We start from the raw sequence: 23,646 nt of genomic DNA, 5'->3' as shown, positions 1-23,646 counted from the left end.
TGCTGATGAGAGTTTTCCTCTTCCTTAGGAAATCCGCCAGCCAGAATATAAAGTGCGTTTTAATATCATCCTGTTAATATTTCGGGAATTTGTAACCAGCTGACTGTTCTCTTTATTGCTTTCCTTTCCTTTTTTTTTTTTCTTTTCTTTTCTTTTCTTTGCAGGCAGAGATTGTCAAGAGGCTGAATGCTATCTGTGCACAAGTCATTCCTTTCCTGTCCCAAGAGGTAAGGCAGTTGGTTTCAAGCATTGGGCTGGAAGGTACCATTTTAGTGGTTTTGCAGATAAAACTGACTCCTTGGCCTTGTCTGTCTCTTGGTGTTTTTATTGCACATTTCTAAGATACAGTGTTCGCATTCCAACCTCTACACCTTATTAACATTCAGTGGAATATAATTGTGTTTATATAATGGAGTATTTTCTAATGTGCTAAGCAAAATTCAGTTGTTAAATCTTTTGCTGTCATTGGACTATGTAGTGTTGCTCAGAATTATGACTTTGTCATAATGGCATCTAATAGGGGAGATTGAAAAATTGCCCAGAAGACAAGAGCTTGTTCTATACTTTTGTCACTGGGCATTAAGAGTTGCCAGAAGATATATCAAACAGAAAGCCTTTACATAGTAAACAAACTGATGTAACTTTTGGCTAACCTCACCAGGCCCCCACGTGCAGCTCACTTAGCTTTCTTCTGCTCCCGATAGTGGAAGCGCGCACGCTGCCCACAGGTGCATACACGGTGGAATGAGGAGGTGCATTTCTAGTGCATGGTGGCTTTCTTTTTTTTTTTTTTCTCTTTTTCCTCCTCTGCTTACTTGCTTGCTTGCTTGCTTGCTTGCTTGCTTGCTTTTAGTAGTTACAAAGTTTAGGTGCACCAGCTGGAGAGAGAGTTTTTGCTTCTGGACTACTGAATCCTTCATTTGCTCAGGTAAGATCAGCTGTGAGAAGGAAGAAGCTAATAAATGGAATAGCTGCACGTCTTGCAGCCACAGTGCTTGGTGTTGTGGGCTGGCAGGCACCGAGGCACTTCCCTCCTCCCCTTCAGTTGTGTCACTGCTTTTCAGGAGAACAGTTCACCCGCCTGCCTGCCAGTGGGCATGCGCTGAGGTTAGCATGCAGCCGGTATTTGAGCGTTCGTGTGTGTTATAGATATGTGGATCCCTATCTGACTTCTTATTTGGTCTGAGCTGGGTTAGACCTCAGTAACCATGAGGAACTTTCATGGGAATATATCCTTTGGGGGCGCTCATATTCACAAACCATGGACCTAAGTTAATATCCTGAACTCAAATGCTCTTCTGGATCACAAATAACAAAGGATGTCTTTCTCATCATTTAGCTGTGACCACAAAACCACCACCCACTATATTCCCATTTACCTATTTCTACTCAGGATTTGCTTGTTGACTAGATTACGTGGAGCGCTGAAGGAGAGTCAAGGGGCCTGTTTGCATTTCTTTAGGAAGTCTGGCTGCCCTTTGCCTGATCCAGACCAGCGTGTATTTCTTCTTACTTTAAGCAGCTCTGCTTTATGGAGGTGGTGAATGGGAAGAATGTGTAACCCACCATGCTGTGACCAGACTGAGGTGTTGTTCCCCAAGGCAGAGGGAAAAGTTTGAATTTTCCCTGGGGTGGTATTAGATTTTAGGCTTCTGAAGACACAGACTCCTACACATAATCACCAGCACAGCTTATTCCCATGGCATTTTTGCAGGACCTGTGGGGTTATGTTCAGATGTGGGAGGAGAGCTTGGGGTGTTGGTGGAGCTAGCTGATACGCCAGCAGGTCGTTTTCCCACATGAGTTATGTTGTTTGTGTGAGCAGGCCCGGTAGGAAGAGACTATGTAATGGTAGTGGTGCTGAGGAAGACTGGACTGGAATTAATTGGCTAAGGAAGTCGTACCCTGTAGAGGAAAGCCGTGGGGAGATACTGGCAACTCCTTTTCTGCCTTAAGCTGGGAGGATAGGCATCATAATCTCACTACTTACTGTTTATTTCCCCAATACTTTTGACATTTCTTGGTTGAAATCCTTGACATGTGTAATGGATGACCTCTGTCATGGTTTTCTAAATCCTGATGCTGTGTATATCTTTTCTTCTGCTTGCTTTGGATTTAATTGGCTCTTCTATTTTTTAGTTTCCTAAGGTGTGTGTATATCTTTTAATGTGTGGGCAACAGACATGCTTGTTGCCGTCCAGTCCGGGCCTCTCGGATGTTTTGTGTCTGAATGCTGCCCACCTTGTTTCCTCTTCTGGGCATTTTGTGAGCATCGCACTACTTGCCTCTACCCTGAGGCAGATGGACTGTAATCTGGAGGGAGGGCAGGAGGCAGGTTATTAGAGGAAGATGAATTCTATTTCCTGTCTCTTCAGAGACATGCAAAATCACTGTTGCGTGGCTGCAAGTGTCGCTTGGTGCTAGGACTGAAGGCTCTTAATCTGATCTTTTAACACTGGCTCTCTGTGTGACAGTCTCACTGCCAGAAGGGCAGCTGCGACATTAGAATTTATTTTAAAATATTTTTATTTGAAAAGTAAATGATTGTATTTAGAAAAAAGAAAAACATTTCCTGAAGACTGGTGCATAAGCTATAGGACAGTGGTTGGAGGGGATTTTTGGAGTTTGGCAGGAACAAGAAGTAAATTTACAGACATCTAGATAAGTCTATTTTTAATTTAGCTCCCATGTGCTGACTAATGTACCTGCTTAATATTGCTTGTGTCTAGTGTACCACAGTTTCTAAAATTAAAAAAATATGTACTGAATGACAGCTGTTGAATAAATTTAGTTTTAACTGCAAGACATTTTTGGGGGAAGTAAGTTGTATAATTGTAGCTCAAGGACTCGAAGTGTGTCTATGTATGTAACATCAGAGAAAAGTATTTTCCTATTAGATTTCACCAAAACACTTAAAAAAATTATAGCCAATATCTGTTTTAGTGATGTGCTTATTGTACTTGTGTACAACTAGTTCCAAAGTCCCAGGCATTAAACAAAGATATTGCCAACTCTTTTCATTAAGTGAGTTAATTGTCACTTACAGTTCTTAAAATTTCACAGGATCCTTAAAATCAGGATTTAGAGAAACCTAGTGAGTGAGTCCTCACCTGTCTGAAGCTGTTCTTTTCTCCCACTTTCTTTTGGCTTCTAGGGATGGGTAAGACTTTTCGGAATTCTGCTGCCCTCAGATTTCTTCTGTAAAAGGCAAATCTCAAAGCAGTAAATGGGAAGTTCTTCTCTGTCTCACTTCAGGTCTCAATTGCTGAGGAGGAACTATAACCAACTTCCTGTTGGCAGTTCCCTAAGCAAGGGATGGCCAGGGATGATGACAGTCACATCTGGGTCGAGTCCTGGCTTCCCTGTTACAAATTGCGTGGCTTACTATAACCTAGTTAAGCTAGGTGACCTTTAGCAAGTGATTTGCCTCTTTAAGCCTCAGTTTCCTCATCTGTAGGATGAAGTTAATAATAGCATGGAACACGTATGATTGCTGTGAGGATTCCCTGGGATTGTCTGGTGCAGCTTAGCACATAGTAATGAGCGGCTCCTGAGGTTGACTGGCAGTAGTAGGAGCTGCAGCAGCAGCAGCTGAGAAGCCCAGAGTTCCCTTCTGAGAGGACCTGGAGCCAGCCCTCCCTCCTCTTTCTAGTCATTGCCCTTTGGAAGAGTGTGTATTGTTTATCTTCCTCTCTGATGTGCTTATAGGGGAAAAAAGTATCAATTAAAACAACCCAGGGCTGTGAACTAGCTAAAAATCTCCATGAGGCATATTAGGTTGCCTCAAGGGTGATTCTCTTCTAGCTCCCAAAATTAATTTTCCAATTTAGCCAACACCCGTCTCTCCCCAACCGGCAAACAAAGATCCAAAACATGACAACTCTTCAAGGTGTTCACGCTGTAGAGTTCGCCTCAGAAGACACAGTGATTTGGGATGGGGTCTGTGTTCTACACAAATTGTGATCTAAAAAAACAAATTTCTCAGTCTAGTTGGGGGACTGGCTGTTTTCAAAATACCTGGTGGCTTAGTTGGAGTTAGTTTTGTTTTTACAAGTAGTTTCTGTGGATGGGCTCTCTATCAGCGATTTTAGGATATAGCGTGTAGACGCTTAGACCTTACTGAGCACTCAGCAGAATTGAAGGATGCCAGTAAGTACTGACTTATCTCCAGTGCCCCCCAGTCCCCCCTTTCCAGGAACATACCTTTAGGGCGATTCTAATGTAGATTGAAAACTGTGCACCACTTGTTACACCCTGGCAGCAAGGCACAGTGTTCCTGCTAACTTGGAATCAGACCAACTCTGCGTCTTACTGGCTTTATATTGGGAAAGTTGATCTCTGAGTTGTAATATTCTTGTAGATGGTGAGAGTAACCCCATTTTTACAATGTGTACTATATGTATTAAAATGTAAAGCACTTCGGATAGTAAATGCCAGTTTTTGTTGTTGTTGTTTTTAACCTTTTCTGGGAAATGAATTTTATTCCAGCTTATTTTGGGTCCCAAGACATTTGGAGAGGAGGGAGGGACTCGGTAAAAAACTGGGAAGAGTTGAAGGTAATATTTGTGAATGGGCGGGCTGGCTGGCAGTCTTCCTGTGAAATAAGCTAGGCTCGCAGCTCCAGGGGCTGCTTGCAACAGTGGGTGGTTAGCTCCACACAGATGATCTTTCAGAAGGGCGGGAATATTTTATTTTTTTGGAAAGCCTGTAAGTATTGTCTTATCCTGTTAGATTAAGCATTAACCAAATGTTGGGCACTAGCTGAGGATCTTACTTAGGGGGCAGTTGTGCTTTTTGAGGACAGTTGTGCTTTTTGTACCTTTTTTCCCTTGGGTTATAAAATAGTTTATTTTTGAGATGGGCAGGGTATGGTTTGTGGTGACTAACAAGGTTTTCTTAAGACGTTTGAGGACTTCAAACCCCTAATAGGCTGTAGGTCAGTAATGTATTACATGATGGTGATGTATTACGTGATAATTTAAAGTCTTCTTTCCTCAGAGTACCATTTGTATTTTTCAGAAACTTGTTGCTCCCCTAACAAGGAGCAGAGTTCATTGGAAGAGTTATGTTATGTGTGAGGCAGTGTGATAAGAGCCTGAGGTCAGGCAGACTTGGGACCAAATCCTGGCTTAGCCACTTGCCTCTTTTATCATGTTGAACACAATACTTTATTTTTCTGGGCTGCAGTTTCCTCATCTGAAAAATGGGATACCTGCACTATAGGGTTGTTATATGAGGACTGGTGATAATGTGAAAGACCTAGCTGGGTATTGGCTGCTTTAACAGAGATTAAAGGAACAGTGGTTTAGGCAAAATAAAACCTTGTTTTTCTCTCACATAACAGTTTGCATAGAAGCAGCTGTATCTAATTTGGTGACTCCACGATGTTGTAAACTCAAGTTCCTTATATATTGACGTTCATCGTCCCCAGCATCACCATGTCCTGCCCCAGCCAGCAGGAAGGATGAGAGAACTTGTGCGTTTTCTTTTAAGGTCATGGTGTGGATGATGCTCACATTGTTTGCTCACTTTGCAGTGGCCAGTGCCTAGTTACTTGCCCATAGCTAGCTGCAGGGGAGACTTGGAAATGTAGTCTAGCTGAGTATGCCCACCTAAAACTTAAACTAATGTAAGAGAAGGGATATCAAGGGACAGCTAGCAATTGCTCCTAGACACAGTGCTGTGCACAAAGTAAAAATAGTGAGCATTATTATTATTACCAGTGTTGATTTGAAGAGAAATCACACTGAACCAGTGGTGTATCTTTATGTGACAAACTCTAGCTCTGACTATATAATCAACACAACTTGTATTTTAATCTATCACATAAAATATAAAATAATGCAAAGTTCTTGTTATAGAAGTCTCCTCCAAGGTCTGAATTGTAGGGAAAAAGAGTCACCCATCAGGCATTCTTTTTTTTTTTTTCCAGTACGCGGGCCTCTCACTGTTGTGGCTTCTCCCGTTGCGGAGCAGAGGCTCCGGACGCACAGGCTCAGCGGCCATGGCTCACAGGCCCAGCCGCTCCGCGGCATGTGGGATCTTCCCGGACCGGGGCACGAACCCATGTCCCCTGCATCGGCAGGCGGACTCTCAACCACTGCGCCACCAGGGAAGCCCAGGCATTCTTTATCATTCATACGTGCACAGGGGGTGAAAAGGAACCCCCATCAACAGTGATAGGCCCTGTGGGCCATCTAGGTCTGGATACACAGCTTATGTTTATGCCCATATTTTTAAAAGCTCGAAGATTTTTGAAGACCCCTCTCAGTTGAAGGATGGGATATAGGAGATCACTCATAGGACTGCCATATTTTGTAGTAGACTTGCTGGAAGGAACGTGCTGCTTGAAGCTGAAAAAGTTATTGTTAAGGAAGCTGCTTCTTATAAGTGGGACATTTGTGAGTCCTTAAATTATAGTTCTTTTCCCCTCATCTATCTCAGACATACTCTTTTGTGCGTGTGTCTTGTCCTCAAACTGGAGAAAATGGGCTCAAAATTTTTGACAGTCTGCCTCCCCTCCAAATCATGAAAGATATATTGGATAAGTCACTCTTGGTTTTGTGGAATTTTAAGACATCTCAGAAAAAGTAGCTCAGGTTGGTTGGTTTGCAGCATCAAACTTGATCCATTTTTAATGTCTTGGGCCTCAAACCATTTCCAGCCACAGCCTGAAGTAACCTGAAATGTACGTACCTTACTGGACGGGGTGAGAGAACAGAAAGTGGCTCCTTATGACCAGTGGCTTCCTAATTCCCATTTATTAAACCCATGGTCATCGTTAGATTTGGAGAAATGGCATTATCCATCTTTAACCTTGTTTTCAGCAGGTCGTTACAACTAATTTCTAGTCATTCAGTGCCAAGGAGGTGATGGATATTGCCCTCCTCCCCTAGTCCTCTGCAATTCCATAGCTAAATTTTCTTGTTCCTTGAGTTCTGTAAGTAGAAGCAGGCTGCTTGGAGGCTGTGGAGGAGCCCAGATTGGAGTGAGCAGCTTTTTTTGCCTTGCATCTGTGAATATTAACAAATGAAAAAAAAAAGAATTCAAATCATTCTTTTGAGCACGTTTAACCAAAGTTCTCTGATCATTAGAATTTTTAGGAGTGAAAATGTTAAGCCTTCTTTCTACTTTTATTCTTATATTTACTTAGAGAAAAGAGAACATTCCAACTTAAATTCTTTCTGGTGCAAATTTAATTTTTAATTTTAACTAACTCAAAACTGTGTTTTTATTGCCTTGTTAGCTTTTCTAATGAGTAGTAGTTGTGTTTTCTCCAGAATTCTGTAGATTAATTTGAGTGTTCTACATTGCATTTAAATAGTAGAAAATAATACACAATTACATAGTAGTGATAATATGCATTTAAGTTCCAATAGGCTAAGATAGCCAGTCAAATCAATGAATTTCTATTTTGGACTTTCCATAAATTTGGTCCTTTTAATTTGACGGAAAACAAACCCTTTCGCTGTGTTATGAGATACAGTTGTATGTCAAGTGCTGTTTATTTGGCACCTGGCTTAATATGGTACTGAATTATTCTGAACCACATTTTGCATGTGTAGAATAATCATGAAATAGAAGTTGAAAAATGTGATCAGTCACTTTCATATTGTGCCGTAGGGAGGAAATGAACAAGATACAGTGGTTACATGCACCGGTGGTAGTGTTCTCGCCTCATAATGGCACCAGGTTAACTTGTCTTACTGCTTGTTAACTTTGTAAGGAGTCAATGGCTTGTGATAACATGGTTTGATGTAGGAGAGCTTGGCTGAAATCACCAGAGATCCCCTGATATGTATGCAGTGACACCTGTAAGACCTGAGATCATTCATTAAGTGCCAGCAGCCTTTACAGGACACGTCTGCTTCCCAGCCAGGGCCATTTTATCAGTGTTGGTAATGTGTTCTGACAGTGTTGTATATCTAAGGAATGTCCTAAAGTGACTAATACACCTGGATTGGGGCTTTAGAGGATTTGGACCAGTTTTCTAATTTTTACACTGGGTGGCCTGCCATTTAAAATATGTTTTTTCTCACAATACTGAGTGAGGCATCAGAGAGCATAATCCTGTCCCAAGTTCCGTGGTTGACAGATTGACTTGTTCTGCATGGCCGTGTGTTTGGTTGACAGTTGGATATTTGGTGAGATCCTTATGGCCTGCTTCCCTTCAGGAAATGAAAGATGGTTCTCAGGAAGGAGAACTTTTTTCTGAAGGTTTAAATGTGGGCCTCCTTCCAAAGGCAGCAATGCCAACTCTTATCTGTATGTGTCTAAAAAAATTAGTGTGTATTTGAGAAACTGACTCATTTCTTTGACTTTCAGTTAGATAGCGGTTGGATTATTATTACTGGACTTAAGCTTTAAGGTACCTTAAGTTAGAGCTGCATTGTCGAGTACAGTAGCCATAGCCATAAGTAGCTATCTAGATTTAAATTAAAATTAAAGTTAAATGTGGTTAAAAATCCAGTTTCTCAGTCGCACTAGCCACACTTTAGGTGCTCAGTATCCACCCATATGTGGCTAGAGCACAGATCTAGAACATTTCCAGCATTGCAGAAAGTTCTGTTGGAAAGCTCTGGACTTGTAGAGCTTATTGGACATATCAGTGAAGAATGCCTTGCCTGCATATGAATGAGAATGAAGAAAACAAGGCCAAATGGTCAGCACGAGAAAGACTTGGGCAACATTTCCCAGGGTGTCTCCTGAGAGCCTTAATCCCAAGCTCCATAGCCAAAATTGTTTGGAAAGGCCTGCATACATATTTACCCTCTTTTGAGATTTGAAGCTCTGAGAAGACGAGCGGTTTGCCAGTTATTAGCCAAATTACACCTTGTGAATTTTAAATTTGTATTTTGTATAAGTAATAACCTAATTTCTTGTGGGCCTAAATAACATTTCTTGGGATACCATTTAGGAAAGACTGACTAAAAGAGTTTTGGTTAAATTTATAACTCATTTGTGTTAATAAACTTGGTAGACTTGCTGGAAAAGGCTCTGACTTAATGGATGTGGAGTGACACTTTTACTTGGATTTGATCTGCTCAGGATCAAATTGTGTCTAGTCACATTGAACACAGCCAGAGGAGTAGCCAGAAGGATGAGTGAGTCTCTTAAAGCCAGTGACCTGGGGATATTTAACCTGGAATAGAGAAAGTTGAAAACATGCATTATGCCATTTTCAAATACCTGAGGGTGCACTACTGTGGAGGAGAATTTAGAGACAGAGTTGTGTGGGAAGTAGTTAGGGAGCAGTCTTCCCTCCTCCTCCAGCCACGCGTTCTTTCTCTTCCTTGACAGACAAGCTTCTTTATCCTTCAGGAACCTTATCCAGGCCGTTCCCTTTGCCTCCAGTTCTTTTCTCCCTGCTTTTTTACTCGCAGAACTCTTGCACATTCTTCTGGTCTCAGTTGTCCGGTCCACTTCCTTACGGAATCTTCCTCCAACCCTAAGATTTGATTAGATATTTCTCTGATGAGTGATTTCATAGCATCCTGTCATTGTCTTCATGGAAACTATCCTGCAACTGTAATTACAAAGCCTCTCGAATATTATTAATTCACTGTCTTGTTCATTAATCCCAGTTCCTTCCACAGTGCTTGGCACACAGTAGGTGCTTAATAAATAATTGAATGAATGAATGAATAAGAAAACAAAGCCTTTCCTTGATGCCAAAGGAAATGTGCTGACCATTCCTGCCAATAATCTTCCCTAGTACTTTAAATCCTACGTTTCTGTATCGTAAGATGCTCTCTGAGAATTGTGTGAGGGGGGCGGCCATTATCTCTTGCTCACTTTTGCATTTCCACATGTCAGGATAAGAATTTTAGTTCATTTTACATATCTGTCCTTACTACCCCTATACTACCCCTGTCAATAAGAGGGATATTAAAAAAATTGTAAGTTGTGATAATAGTTTTTTAAATTAAAGTTTTTATTACAGGTACCAGATCTATTGCCATGCCTCAAAGTATTGGCATGGCAGATACTGTCCTTGTAGTCTCTTCTGAGAAACATACGTTCAACATCTAAGGTATATATTCTAGTAGTTTGTTAATGCCAGTTTCTCAGCAGGCTTTGTTGGACTTATAAGCTTATATTGTTTTAGTCTCTTTCGTGTGGAAAAAAAAATTTTTTAATACTTTGAACAAGTGCAAAAAGTAATTTGATGATGATGAAAGTAAGTAGGCAAGTGATGTAACATATAGTATTTCATTTTACTGGTCTTTTTTTTTTTACAACCATGCTTGTATTCCTTAAATCACAAGTGATGTAACGTATAGTATTTCATTTTACTGGTCTTTTTTTTTTTTACAACCATGCTTGTATTCCTTAAATCACAGTTTTTTATTGAGATGTAATTTATGCATCATAAAATTCACTCATTTTTTAGGTGTACAATTCAGTAATGTTTAGTAAATGTACAGAGTCGTGAAACCATAATCAGAATCTAGGTTTTTGTTTGTTTGTTTGGATTTTTAAAAATTACAGGTCACAGTATTTTAAAGAATACATATTTGAGGTTTTATTTATTTATTTTTTTCTCTCCTCCAAATCCCAGTTAGAGACCCCTCTCTCAGAGACCCTTGGCTTATTAATGTATTCCTAGTGGCACTTTATTTGGTGGTGCTGGTAGAAAGTTCAGACTGGGAACTCATCTCTGAGCGAGGAGCTTGAGCAATGAGAGAGGCCACGGGACTCTTCCTGCTGCAGATTTACTGGGTCGAGAGTGGCTGTCACCACTTGTGGTGAGGCCGCAGAGGAGACCAGCAGGAAGTGGGAGGGGAAATGAGATGTGGGTGGAGTGGGAGGAGAGGAGCAGATGGGGAAGGGGAAGGAAGGGGAAGAGATGGCAGGCATAATGGGAACGCCTTCACGGTTCTAAGAAGATGTGAAAAACTTGCCATATTTTCTGAGTCAGAGAGTTTATATGTTGAAATTTGAAAATGGAAAAACAATGCCTCTTTGGGTCCTATTGCGGGAGTACTTTAGGGCTTCTTCTCCTAGTGTTCATTTTGTTCTTTTGTGATCATTTGCCCTTCTTCATGCTTCTTCAGTGTGTGGTACAGTGTTACTTGTGGCTGAGTGAGCAATGTCCGAGTGTTTCTGGTGCTTTCAGAGCACAAGGTGGGAGGAGGCATTCTTTGCCTTAGGGAGCTTCTGTTCAAAAAGTCCTTAAGCACCACATGATTCACGGTTGTAAGCAGAAATAGGGAAGTAAAATCCTGAACTGCAGGTAAAGTTCAGATATGGTATTAGCCCATGGCCATTGCCATGAGAGAAAGGGAAGGAGCTGAATCATGACTTCCATTGTCATTTTAGCTTTTTAGCAAGAGTTTCTATAAAAGCATCAGATGTCAGTGTTAACGGTTCACTGGTGTGTTTCTGGTTTTCTCAGTAAATGTACCTGATTTTAATGCCAAGTCAGAAAGATATCCCCACTGCCTAAGGCATCTTTGCTCATCTTGGCAGTTGGAATCCAGTTTATGGAGCAAGAATTGAGCGACCTTCGTGGTAGAAAGGCCCTAACTAGATGTATTTTCTGCATTTCTGTCTCATGGAACTGTTCTTTGAATACTTAATGTAAAGTAGATGATATTTCAGTAATATGGAGAGGTATTTAAGTAATATACAGAAAGGCAGAGAGTAAGAGCTTTTAAAAACTTTAGTTGAACGAATGGATGCGTGAATGGAATGAGAGGTATGCATGTTGAATAACTGTACATGTGTTCCTTTGGCCTTCAGTTTCATGGAAGTTTTGAGCAGCCATTGTTGAGTGTTGGAAAGTAAAAGGTAGAAAATTCCATAAAAATTTTTGTCCATAAACTCACTTTGAGTATTAGATAATTCCCAGAGTCGTCCTACATGTTTTTTGTTTGTTTGTTTGTTTTTTCTGCTTTCCAGATACTGCTAGTTTTCACTACCCTGACAACCAGATTTGTCCTAAATCTAAATACGAGCTCTGTGCTTGGCACATGGTAGATGCTCAATAAACATACGTGGTCAGGTTGGCTTCAAGAGAGAACAGCTATTACTGTCCGTTTTATCGACTGTATCTCCCTGTTCCTTCTAGTGTTTTCATGAATCTTTAGGATTTTTACTTTCAGAGAAAGAGGAAAATGAATTATTTCACTTCGGTAAATATTTTATTAAAGAGTAAGGATGGTTGGAGATATCTATTATAAAGATTTTGGGGATTGCTTCTGAAGCCCTTGTTTTGAAACAGACTCTTAAAAAAAATCAAAGTGTGTAGAGTTTAATGATCAGAGTCCATTAAAAGTGTAAAATGCAGTGATCTGTTATTTGAAAGTTTTCCTTGCATTATTAATAGTCATAAAATACACATTTCTATTAGGAAATCAAGGGTGAAAACACCGCATGTAGATAAACTAATTTAAAGCAGTTTCCTTTCCCATATCACCTCCCCCACTACCCCTACAGAGCTGGGAAGTGGAAATAGTGGCCACCCTAGTTAATCCCAGTAACTGTATATTTGGGGGCTTTTCAATGTAGTACCAGGTATGTCAAGGGGAATTTCACATATAACTGATGGCTTAGCTCTTTCTGTGTATTAAGCAGTATGATAGTTGAGCTTCGTACTCACTTCAAATCAGTAGAGAATGTTAGTACATTTCTCAGCTGGAATCAACCAAAACAAGACTCTTCGCAGCCACAGAGAGGAGTACCTGTTTCACAGCACAGTCTCTTTGGCTCTTCATTCACTAAACCAAGTTGAAAAAAGTACAGAAGGGACCTATTTTAGACTGAATTTGAGTGTATGTGTACTAGAGTGTTCAAGTGTGTTTAGTTGGGAATAATATTTACATTTTGGGGGTACTGTATAAGCACTTGTGTGTGTCCAGATGTGAGTGCCTTCATGCAGAGACTTCTGTGCTGTTTAATTTTTCTAATATTACTAAAATTATTAAAATCAGATCTTGCTTGTTCTCTTTAGAACTTCATCGTGGTCAGAGGTATTTTCCTATGCTGTCCGTCCTAAGTTTTCAAAAGAAAACTCACTTAAACTTGGAGGTTTTAGTTTTCCTATTGCATTAAAAAAAAATACCTGAAGTCCTTAAACTTTACTGCTGGCAAGAGTTGTACATTTTTAATATCTTTTAAATATGCAACCCTTCATGACAGGAATGAAAATATGAGCGCTTTTTTCACATTTACAGAAGAAACGTAAACGTTGAATTCTATATGTCCTTCTAGTGTCTTCTCTAACAAATACCAGGTGGAAACTTAATAAGTACTTGCAGGAAATATTTTCAAAGCATGTCTTATGTAAGTGGCAGAGAAAAAGACAAAGAAAGCAGGTGAGATGGGTTGTGTTGTTTTGTTAGTATTTGTGGAAGATGTTGGGTCAGAGTGCACCACTGACTTGGAAGTAAAATTTAAGTTGCTTCTATCAGTTGTAAGGGAGCATCTTTCATGGGGGCGCAGGGATGATCCCTGCAGTTGGATGTCCAGTTACTTCTCAGCACTGTAGACACAGAGGTACCCTAGACATTTAGCCATCCACCACCCAAGAGCTTTTATTTGAAATATGGAGACCCCTGAATCCTGTTTTGCATGTAATTAAAGTTAGAGGACCTGTTAGGAAAAGCTGTTCTTGACTGACTAGAAAACAAATAATTGTATTCTGTTTCTGATCTTCATTTATAGCACCAGCAACAAGTGGTGCAGGCTGTGGAACGGGCCAAGCAGGTGACCATGGCAGAGCTGAACGCCATCATTGGGGTACGTGGCCTTTCCATTTTAGCTCTGATCATCTTAGTGTTTGTTATCAGCTCTCTCTCGCTCTCCTTTTAAATTTTGTTCAACCAAAGGGGCAAAAGGCAATAGAGGACCACAAAGTGAAATGAAGCACTTTGCCTTCAGTCTCACGTGAAGTTTGTCAGAAACTGTGGACATATTCTCACCAATTCAAGTTGACAGTGTTCCTGAAAAGTTTCCCCCTAAGGAGACTGGGTAGTTCTTTTTCATAATATTTCTTTGCTTTGCAATCAGCCTCTGTTGCTAGCCTATTGCCAGTAAAAAGACACACATTGCCCTGATGTTAAAATGACCTGATTTCTTTTATCTTTCCTCAAATATAGCGTATCTTAATACCATTTTTAGTGAAGTAAAATGTACATTTTCGCATCTCCCTGCTACTCTTCCTCCCCTGTGATGAGTGGTTCTTTAAGGACTAGTGTGCATTGGTAGTAGAAATAATAGATGAACTACACCTTTTTGCAAAATCAGAGGCCCAGTTGGAAAATCCTTCCTAGTACCATTAACGTTGCATAGAAATCCTGCTGGAATTCATAGGTTTGAGCAATCACTCCAACTCCACTTATATTTTTGTTCTTCCCGATTAAGGTAACCAGTAATAAAATAAGGTGCTAAAACTTAGAAATGATAAAGGCAAAAAATCTTAGCTGAGAAAAGCACAATGTTCACATCTCTGTTTATGCAGCTCTTAGGAGCAGTTCCTTAGGTTATTCTAATAAAGACACTACAACTGTACTTTCCTCTTTCTGCCCCCTCCCAAATACTTTCTTTTGTGTATAGATTATATAGAAAAGTCTTCTCCCTTTTTTCTCCCTCAGTGTATCAAACACACTTTGAAATGCTAATTATTCCATTTACTTTCATTAAAATTCAAATTGCTGAGTGAAGATGCGGATAAGGGTCGCCTGATAATCAATCTGAAGTGAAGATATTGCTTCAATTATGCCTCTGTCTTTTAACAAGGAAATCAGAACTCTGGGATGGCTGCTGATGGTGGTGGAGCAATAGTCTGATTGCAGCTTGTTTTTAATGGGCTATTTTGAGCTCTATTTTGTGTCCCTCTGACCACAAGAAAATACCAGTAGTAAATTAGAAGACATAATAAATGGAAAAGAGTAACCTTTATTTCGAAGTACCCCTTGGAAAGAAGAGGCTGAATCAGAACAAGCCATGTAGAGACTCGTTGTATATTTTTTGTGTTTGGGGGGTGGTGGAGAGCTGAATACATTTCACGATAGTTTTTATTTCCAAAAATTCCAGAAAACGGCAGTATAAAAATTTCTTTCTTTAACGTTGAGAAAGCTTTAATTTTAAAGTTAGTGTATATGTATATACCAGCTGTGTTTGCTTGAAGCACATGTTGTATTCCTTTTGGGATATACTTCGATTACCAAATCTCCCAAGGTCTCTAAGGATAGAACCTCCTTTTCTCACCCACTATGCAGTCTGCTGTCGAAGGAGAGGATACGTGGGTGAGGACCTATAGAAGAGCTGCCTGGGTCATTTCTGGCTTGGTGTTTATTTTTGTATGAACTGCTAAAATACACGTAGCCATCCTGTCTGGTTGGCAGCCCTTTCTAGGAAAACAGAATGCTTTTATGTTTCTTTTTTGAGTCTTACTAGTTACTGTCGGTACAGTGGTGAGGTGAATCTAAATCAAAAACACATTGTTTTGTGTTGGATGTTGCTTAAAAATATGAGGGAAGATGTAAAAGCAGAACAAGTTCCCTTTTTTTGATCACATCAAGTATATTTTTAATACTGTTTTATATCTATTTCATTTACATACTTTGTTTTGAATGGGATGGCAGATGGCCTTTTCTCAGGGAGAAGATGATTTATTAGACTGTAGCCGAGTAACTGACAGATATGGTGTATATATGGATTTAATTATTAAAACAAAGCTAATTTAATTTGGTGACCTAAAAACTTATTTGAAGAACTAACTCAGGGCTGCATGCTATCTGGTGTCAATTCCAAATTATTTGTATCTGAGCAGAAAATGGAATCAAAATCACATCATCTGACTGTTCTGCAAAACAGATTGCAGAAATAGAAAAAACAAACCCAGCAGTTTTAGGGAGCCACAAACCAAGTGAGAAGGAAAGAGCCCCATTACACCCAACTCGCTTGATGCATTTCTGTGGCTGCTGTTCTCGGTCTTTGTCTGTTTCAGCCCTGCTTAGTGCCTTGTGTCCAGTAGTTTTCAGTTGTAACATTGTGGAACTTTAAATGCACCTGCTGTTCTGTGTCTGGTTAGGCATGGCTGTGTTGTGAGGTGGTGGTATTTTGACCTGCTACCAAAAGTGATGAGAGGTCAATTTTAGATTTTTGTGACTTGATTTTTAGGTAGTCGTCAGTGATTTTCTGCACCCAGGGAATGAAAGTTTTCCTCCTGAGAGGCAAAGACCCACCTAAGCCCCTGCAGACCTTCATTTATTTCTCACTGCATATGTGTCTGTTTTATGTGTATGCACACCATCCAGACAAGCGCAGATGTTCCGAAATTTAATGAAATCTGATGAAGCACCTTTTTAACTCTGCAGTATTATTCTCCCTTCATTGGTAAATGAGCCAAACCAGTGATCCATGCAGTTTAAATGCAAAAAGCTGAAGTGAGCCCGAAACCTGGAGAGGCGGCTTGTTCTCGTGACAGTAAGCTAGTTGTGTTTAATGGAATGAAACACAGTTATAATGATTTCTTTCACAGGTCATGTTCAGTTTAAAACTGTTGATAGATTGAAATAAGTTAAATATCATTTATCTTTTATTTATAGGGAAAAAAACCCAGGAAAATGCCTGTGTTGTTTTCTATAGTTAATATTTTGTGTTTTGTTTTGAATTGTTCGTATTTCACATTTCCTTGAAGCTTTCCCGGAGTTCACTCAGGTGGGCTGTGGGAACGTTATGCATCTAGTTAGATCTTGTCATGTGTCCTGCTAGCCACTGTGTTTTTAAATTAGAATCTCTGTAAGATCACACTGTCGGAACAACACACAAATTGTAGTTTTAAATCAGTAATATGATCTAATTAGAAATGATGTTTTCATTTCCTGTATTACTAAATTGAGTCATCTGACTATCTTAAAATGCTTTTTAAATCCATTACACTATATAATCAGCACATGCTGTGTGAATGTGGTTATGTTTAATAAAGGAGGCTAAGTTGGAACCTCATAAGAATTTCACCAAAGAAACTACCATTAAGAAAAAAGTTGTTAGTACAAACATTGGAAAAGAAAATGTTTGGCTTGTAAAACTAGAAAATGGGGTTCCTTTGGATTCCTTCCCCCTCTATTTTAACCTCTTTGAGAAAAGAAATGGTAGAAATGTGCATTTTTTAAAAAAGCACACCCCCTTAAAAAATCCTTAAGAACAGGTATGCCATGGTGTTGTAGGAAAATGCAGTTTAGCACAAGAAATGCTGAACCTCAATTTTTAGCAGTGACATTTTAATGATAGGAAGTCTGCAAAATTATTTGCCATCAATTGTAAAGGCAATAACAAGCCTTGGTGGTTTTTCACACTCTCTGTGTTAAGTGCTTTCAGAATGACAGCGTAAACTGTGTTAGAGAACTCCAAGGAAGTAAAACTGATTAAAATGTTCATGCTTGAATGGTGCTGATGGAATAGTTCATTTGGACTTTCTCTACCTCCTGCAGCTCAAGCTGAAATATTAAAATTCAGTGGATTTAAATCTCTCTCCTCTCAGCTCAGGAAAAAAACATTACATTTTAATAGGTTTTAAACCCATAATTCATTGGTTTGGAGCAGCACTATTAAATCTATTTAAATATTACTTGTATTACTAAGGCAATGATTTAAATGACTCTGCCTTTACCATTCTATGTGTTTGAGTTAGTTTAAAAAAAGAAAGACAATACCCTTGGGGTTTTTTTCCTTCCTCTTAGCATTTTGTTTTATTGTCCTTGTCCTATGATTGGCCCTTAAATTGTGTGTGTGTGTGTGTGTACACACATATATGCATTTTAGATTGGCATTCTGGCACAAGGTCTTGCAGTATGACAGTTTTAAAATGGTACGTCTCTCTTTTTCCATTATAGATTTAAAAACAGCCATTTTAAGTTTCAGAGGCATTTAGATCCACCATCGTGATAATTTCCCTTGTTGTCTTTATAAACTAATTAGCCATTAGGCAAAAAAGCTGAAAGATATAAATTTGTGTATATATTAAAACGTGTGTGTATATGTGTTTTCCCCGCCATTACATCACAGCCTCTAATAGCACAAAGTTTGAAATAAAATTAAAAATACAACTTCACTTTTTTGACAAAAGCAAAAATGTGTGAAGTATCTGAGAGCCATATTTTATCTCTTCTGTGTTTGCTAATAAAGGGCTTTCCAGAGGTATTCTTAATTTTTGCAGTAGTTGTACTCTTCACCGCTTTTGGGCACCAGATATCCTGCAGTGCAGAAACGGTGTTGTCCTTCCTTGGCCCACCTCATACCCTCCTTATCTGCCTTTCTCTCTAGTCATTGCCACTACAACATGTTTTCTGTGGCTTGACAACACCTCCCCTCAGCCTCACTGGGAAGCTCTTTCATTTCCCCAGTGCTTTTTGTGGGGAATCCACTCCTCACTTAGACGTGTGCAGCGTAGAAGAGTGAGGGAGTTTCTCCTCACCATGGGGTAATCCTGGAGTCATATGTAAACAGTCAGTGGAACACTCCCCTCCTGACCCTTTGGTGGGCGAGTTTGAGATGCTTTCTGCATACAGTCCTTCACAGAGGGGTCCCAGCAGGATGGAGTTCAGTTGCCTAAAGTAGTGATCAACTACCTTGTTTTGAGTTTTTCCCTCCTTTCCTGATCACTTTCTTCAGGCCCCACTCCTGTTTTGGAATCATTTTTCCCGATTAACTGCAGCCAAGCCCCGTCCCTCCGCTTTCCTGGAGAATCTAAGACGCTCAGTATTTGACCTCATAGGCCTCAAGCTCTTTAAGGGGGCTTTCTGGTGTAGGTAGGCAATTGAGCTCACGTGCTACAATCATAGTTTGTTGTGAGTTCTGTGCATAAAACATTTTCTTTAACGTCTCAGCTTTTACATTGTTTTTTAAATAACTACTTTTCGGTGAACTTAAAGGTGACCTTCCCTTTCTTGTTGTTCTGATTACTATCGGTATTTTCTAAATGTATATTATATGGAATAAACTTAAAAACAAGCTATAAAATAGATTTCGGTTATATCAGAGATTGTTATTCCAGCTTTGTTACTGTCTTTACTCAACAGTGTGCCTGGAGCTTAAAGGCTTTATAAAATATGCTGGCCACTGACTACATGATGTACATAGATTGGTGGGATAAGGGTTGGGGGTGGAGGGCGGATGCTGGTTTTCTGCAGTTGTGGGGCTTTGCTTACCTGCTCATCTAAGCCAAAGAAAGCAGTTTTAACGTCGTTCTACACATTCCTCTATCTTATATTGGTATGTGTGCCCCTCACTTTTGGTTGTTTTTTTTTTTTTAACTTGTTCATTTACTGTGGATCAGGGGACTGTGTTATTGAGTGATGTAGTCATAATCTAATCTTTGTGCTATAATTTGATGAGGCTCTAAGAGGCAGTAATTTCCCTTCTCTCATATCAAAGACTCTCATATACTTAAGTAATTTTTAAACGCTGTCTCTACTTCAGAACTCCCTAAAAAACCTAGATAAAAGAACAGGATTTCTAACCTGTGCTTACTTTGTACACTCTGTTAATTTCTCTTATAAAGCTTCTCTAGAAGAAATTTCTAGAAGCTAGTCAGTTTTGTTTGTTCTTAATTGTTGCTAACCTGAAGTGCTGCTGTTTTGCTCCTGTTGAAGGGGGAGCCCTCTCTCCCTCCTTCCCCCTAATAAATGCGTTTCCATAGCTCCTGGTAGATTTAAGCACACAGCGTTACGGGAGTTGTAGAATGTGGCTGGGTGGGTGCATCTGACTTAGCTTAAAGCACGTGGGCTTTGGGCTTCCACTAAGAAGAACGTGGAGTTTCCCAGAGCTGTGCGTCTGCATTTCATTCACACCAGTGCACAGCAGGCGGAGCCTGTGTAGGGGTCCAGAGGACTGGTTGGGAAGTGTTACACAGAAAAGCAGGTTTCACTCAAGGCAGCTTGCAAGTTTGCACGTTGTTATCCCTTTTTTATTGGTTAGTGTGGTGTTTTTTTGTCTTTTTTTATTTGTTCCCATTTTGCTTCCCCTTTTCTAGTTCTCTCACTGACTTCTTCCCAGTAATGTTTCTACAAGCAGCATCACCAACTCCCATCTAGCCAGACCTTTTCTCGCGTGGACCCAGCCTGCCTTGTGTCCCTCAGAGCTGGGAGAGAGGAGGCAGGCTCCCCCACAAACAGGCAATTAAAGGATTGATGACTTAGGCTAAGTTTTAAGGACTGTTGGTGTGTGTTCTCCTCAAAGCTTCCTAGCATATCAGTCTCCCTAAAAATGCATTTGTGATCTTATCTCCTAAGGACTTTTGTGAAAAGGTTAGAACCTTTTATAGAATACTAAGAATAATTTAATGATTACATCTACTCATTCATTCGTTGCAGCCCATTAAAGGGGCACATTTAAATATTTTTTAATGTTTTCTAAAACATATTCTGAAATGATCCTCAGATTACATTTAAATCATCTTACTAAGGTTTTGGTGTTTGCAAGCTTTCTGATTTTACATTTTACTACACATAAATCAACCTTAATTAGCACATTTTAATTTCAATAAAACTTTAGTGTCCAAGGATAGCAGAATAAGGAGAAACAGGTAATAGAAAACGTGGTAAAAATGACGCTGCATGCATTTATAAATTTGTATTTTTTTAAATTTGGAATTGGGAGCAATACGTATTATTAATATTCTATATATTTTTAAAGATTTATCAAGGTATAATTTACATAAAGTAAAATTTACTCTTTCTAGCTTATAGTTCTGTGAGTTTGACAACCCAATATAGTCATGTGACTGCCACCACTATAAAGGTACAGAATTTTTCTCTCCTGCCTTGCCCTGCCTCCCCAAACTCCTTTGTTCTTTGTAGTCAGTCCTTTTCCCTACCCCAGTCCCTGGCAGCTGCCCATGATGTTTTTTCTCCCAAAGTGAGCCTTTTTGAGAATGTCATATAAATGGAATTACGCACTATGTAGCCTTTTGAGTTTTCATCTTCAGTTAGCATAGTGCATTTGAGGTTTGTCTGTGTGGTTGCCTGTATCAGCAGTTAGTTCCTTTGTATAGCTGAATAATATTCCAGTATGGCTATACCAGTTTATTTAGCCATTCACCCCTTGAAGGACAGTTGGGTTGTCTCCAGGTTTTGGTGTTTGTGAATAAAGCCTGAGTAAATATTAATATACAGGTTTTTGTAAATTTTGTAAGTTTTCCCCTAGAAGTGGGATTGCTGAGTTATATGGTTAGTGTATGTTTAAAGTAACTGACACACTGTTTCCCAAAATGACCATACTGTTTTTCAGTCTTCACTATTATGTATGAGAGAACCTTTGTTCCACATCCTCACTAGCACTTGGAATGGTAGGTTTGGGGAGTTTTTAGCCATTTCTGATACGTGTATAGTGGTCCTTGTGTTTTTGTGCATTTCCATAATAGCGAGTGATGCTGAGTGTCTTTTTATGTGCTTATTTGCCATCTCTTTATCTTCTCCGGTAAGTAGCTGCTCAAATCTTTGCCTGTTTTTCTTGAGTCAGTTATTTTATTTTTATCAAGTATTTTGAGATTTTAAAAATATATTCTGGACATATGTACTTTATTTTGCAAATATTTTCTCCCAATCTGTAGTCATCCTTTAATATTTTTTTGATAATGTCTTTTGATGAGCAGAAGTTTTGAACATGGATGAAGTCTAATTTATGAATTTTTTTTCTTTCGAGTCCTAACTTTTGACTCCTGTTGGTTCTCAGTAATCTCTGCCTCACCCACAACCACAAATATTTTCTCTTAGGTTTTCTTGTAAAAGTTTTATGTTTAGACCCATGATCCAGTTTGAGTTAATTTTTGTTTATGGTGTGAGATATGGGGATATGGGTTGAGTTTCTTTTCTTTTTCTTTTCCTTCCCCCCCCCGCCCCCAGATGGACATTCGATTCAGTTGGTCCAGCACCGTTTGTTGAAAAGACTGTCTTTTCTCCATTCAGTTGCTGTGCATCATTGTCAAAAATCTATTGACTATATTGTGTGGGGTCCATTTTTCTGGCCTTTTTTTGTTCCATTAAACTGGGTGTCTGGTTTTTTTGCCAATGACACGCTGTCTTGATTTTTGTAGCTTTCATTATTGCTATTCCCCATTCCATTTTGCGGGTTTCTTTGTTTGTTTTTCTTTTCTTGGTTGCCTTCTTTCCAGTACCCCTCAGAACTCAGGCCCTTAACTGTCATTATCCAAGAGACTGGCTGATGGATGAAGGGGAAGAATCCAAGCTCAGTAGAGCAACTTTCTCTCATTTAAAAAATGGCGTCTGTTCTGCCTCTAGACTGTTCTCTTAAGGGTGACTGCTTCTGCCTCCTCCCCCTGGTCCCGGGTACTCCTTCTGCTATAGCCTCCAGCAGCTTCCTCCTGATAGTTTCTTGTTTGTGCATTTGTCTTTCTGTTCTTCATTCTGTACACAGCAGCCAGAATGATCTTCTTCTAAAATACAAATTGGATCTGTTTGCTCCCCAGCTTAAAGCCTGTCTCTGATGGCTGCCCATTTTGCTTAGAATGAAGTCTGAATTTCTTACCATGGCCCACAAGTCTCTGTGTGTGCCGACCCTTCACCCACCTCTCTGATTTCACATACCCCTCACTCGATTCATGTGACTTTTAGCCACATTGGGCTCTTTCTTCTGTCCCTGGATATCCCAGGCATCTTCTTGACTGAGGGATTGTGTACCAGCTCTTCTACCTTCTATACCCCCCATCCTCCATGTCTTGACATGGTCTTCCTCATGCTCCTCTTTAAAATCTCAGCTCACTGTTTACAATAGCCAGGACATGGAAGTAACCTAAGTGTCCATCGACAGAGGAATGGATAAAGAAGATGTGGCACACATGTACGATGGAATACTACTCAGCCATAAGAAAACCGAAATTGAATTATTTATAATGAGGTAGATGGACCTAGAGACTGTCATACAGAGTGAAGTAAGTCAGAAAGAGAAAAACAAATACCATATGCTAAAACATATATATGGAATCTAAAAAAAAAAAGGGTTCTGAAGAACCTAGGGGCAGGGCAGGAATAAAGACACAGACATAGAGAATGGACTTGAGGACACGGGGAGGGGGAAGGGTAAGCTGGGAGGAAGTGAGAGAGTGGCATGGACATATATACACTACCAAATGTAAAATAGATAGCTAGTGGGAAGCAGCCCTCAGCTCAGTGCTTTCTGTCTACCTAGAGGGGTGGGATAAGGGAGGGTGGGAGGGAGATGCAAGAGGGAGGGGATATGGGGATATATGTATACGTATAGCTAATTCACTTTGTTATACAGCACAAACTAACACGCCCTTGTAAAGCAATTATACTCCAACAAAGATGTTAAAAAAAAAAAAATTAAAATCTCAGCTCAGATGGTTCTCAGATGAGAAAGGACTTCCCTGGCTGGCAGATTTTAGTAGCTCTTTCACCCAATTCATTCTCTGTACAGTAGCCTGTTTTATTTTCCTCAGAGCATTTACCATTTATTTGTTTATGTGTGTGTTAATTTCCCTTCACTAACAGGTGGGATCTTGTTCCCTTTTATAGCCGTGGTGCCTAGAACAATATGTAGCTCATCATTTTCAATAAATATTTGTATAATAAATAACTCAGTAACTGTTCAATAAACATGCAATAATTTATTATATTTAATAAATATTTGTTAAATGAACAGATATTCTATTTTGACCTA

At 39.6% G+C, this 23,646-nt stretch overlaps 1 protein-coding gene across 6 annotated transcripts in view; it reads left to right on the top strand.

Moving 5' to 3' along the window:
• The window catches only part of TLE4 (TLE family member 4, transcriptional corepressor), a 152,233-nt gene that overhangs the window by 32,571 nt on the left and 96,016 nt on the right, over positions 1-23,646 (top strand). For 2 of the 6 annotated variants that reach the window (XM_024126812.3, XM_024126811.3), the window contains exons 5-6: positions 165-227; positions 13,669-13,743. In XM_024126812.3, the coding sequence (XP_023982580.1) occupies positions 165-227; positions 13,669-13,743 (138 nt within the window). The remainder of the gene's footprint in view (positions 1-164; positions 228-13,668; positions 13,744-23,646) is intronic. The other 4 variants (XM_024126816.3, XM_024126815.3, XM_024126819.3 and 1 more) reach the window with 2 other exon arrangements.

The sequence above is a fragment of the Physeter macrocephalus genome, chromosome 9 (assembly GCF_002837175.3).
Source record: "Physeter macrocephalus isolate SW-GA chromosome 9, ASM283717v5, whole genome shotgun sequence".
Lineage (NCBI taxonomy): Eukaryota > Metazoa > Chordata > Mammalia > Artiodactyla > Physeteridae > Physeter > Physeter macrocephalus.
This window is presented reverse-complemented; position numbering and strand designations above follow the sequence as displayed.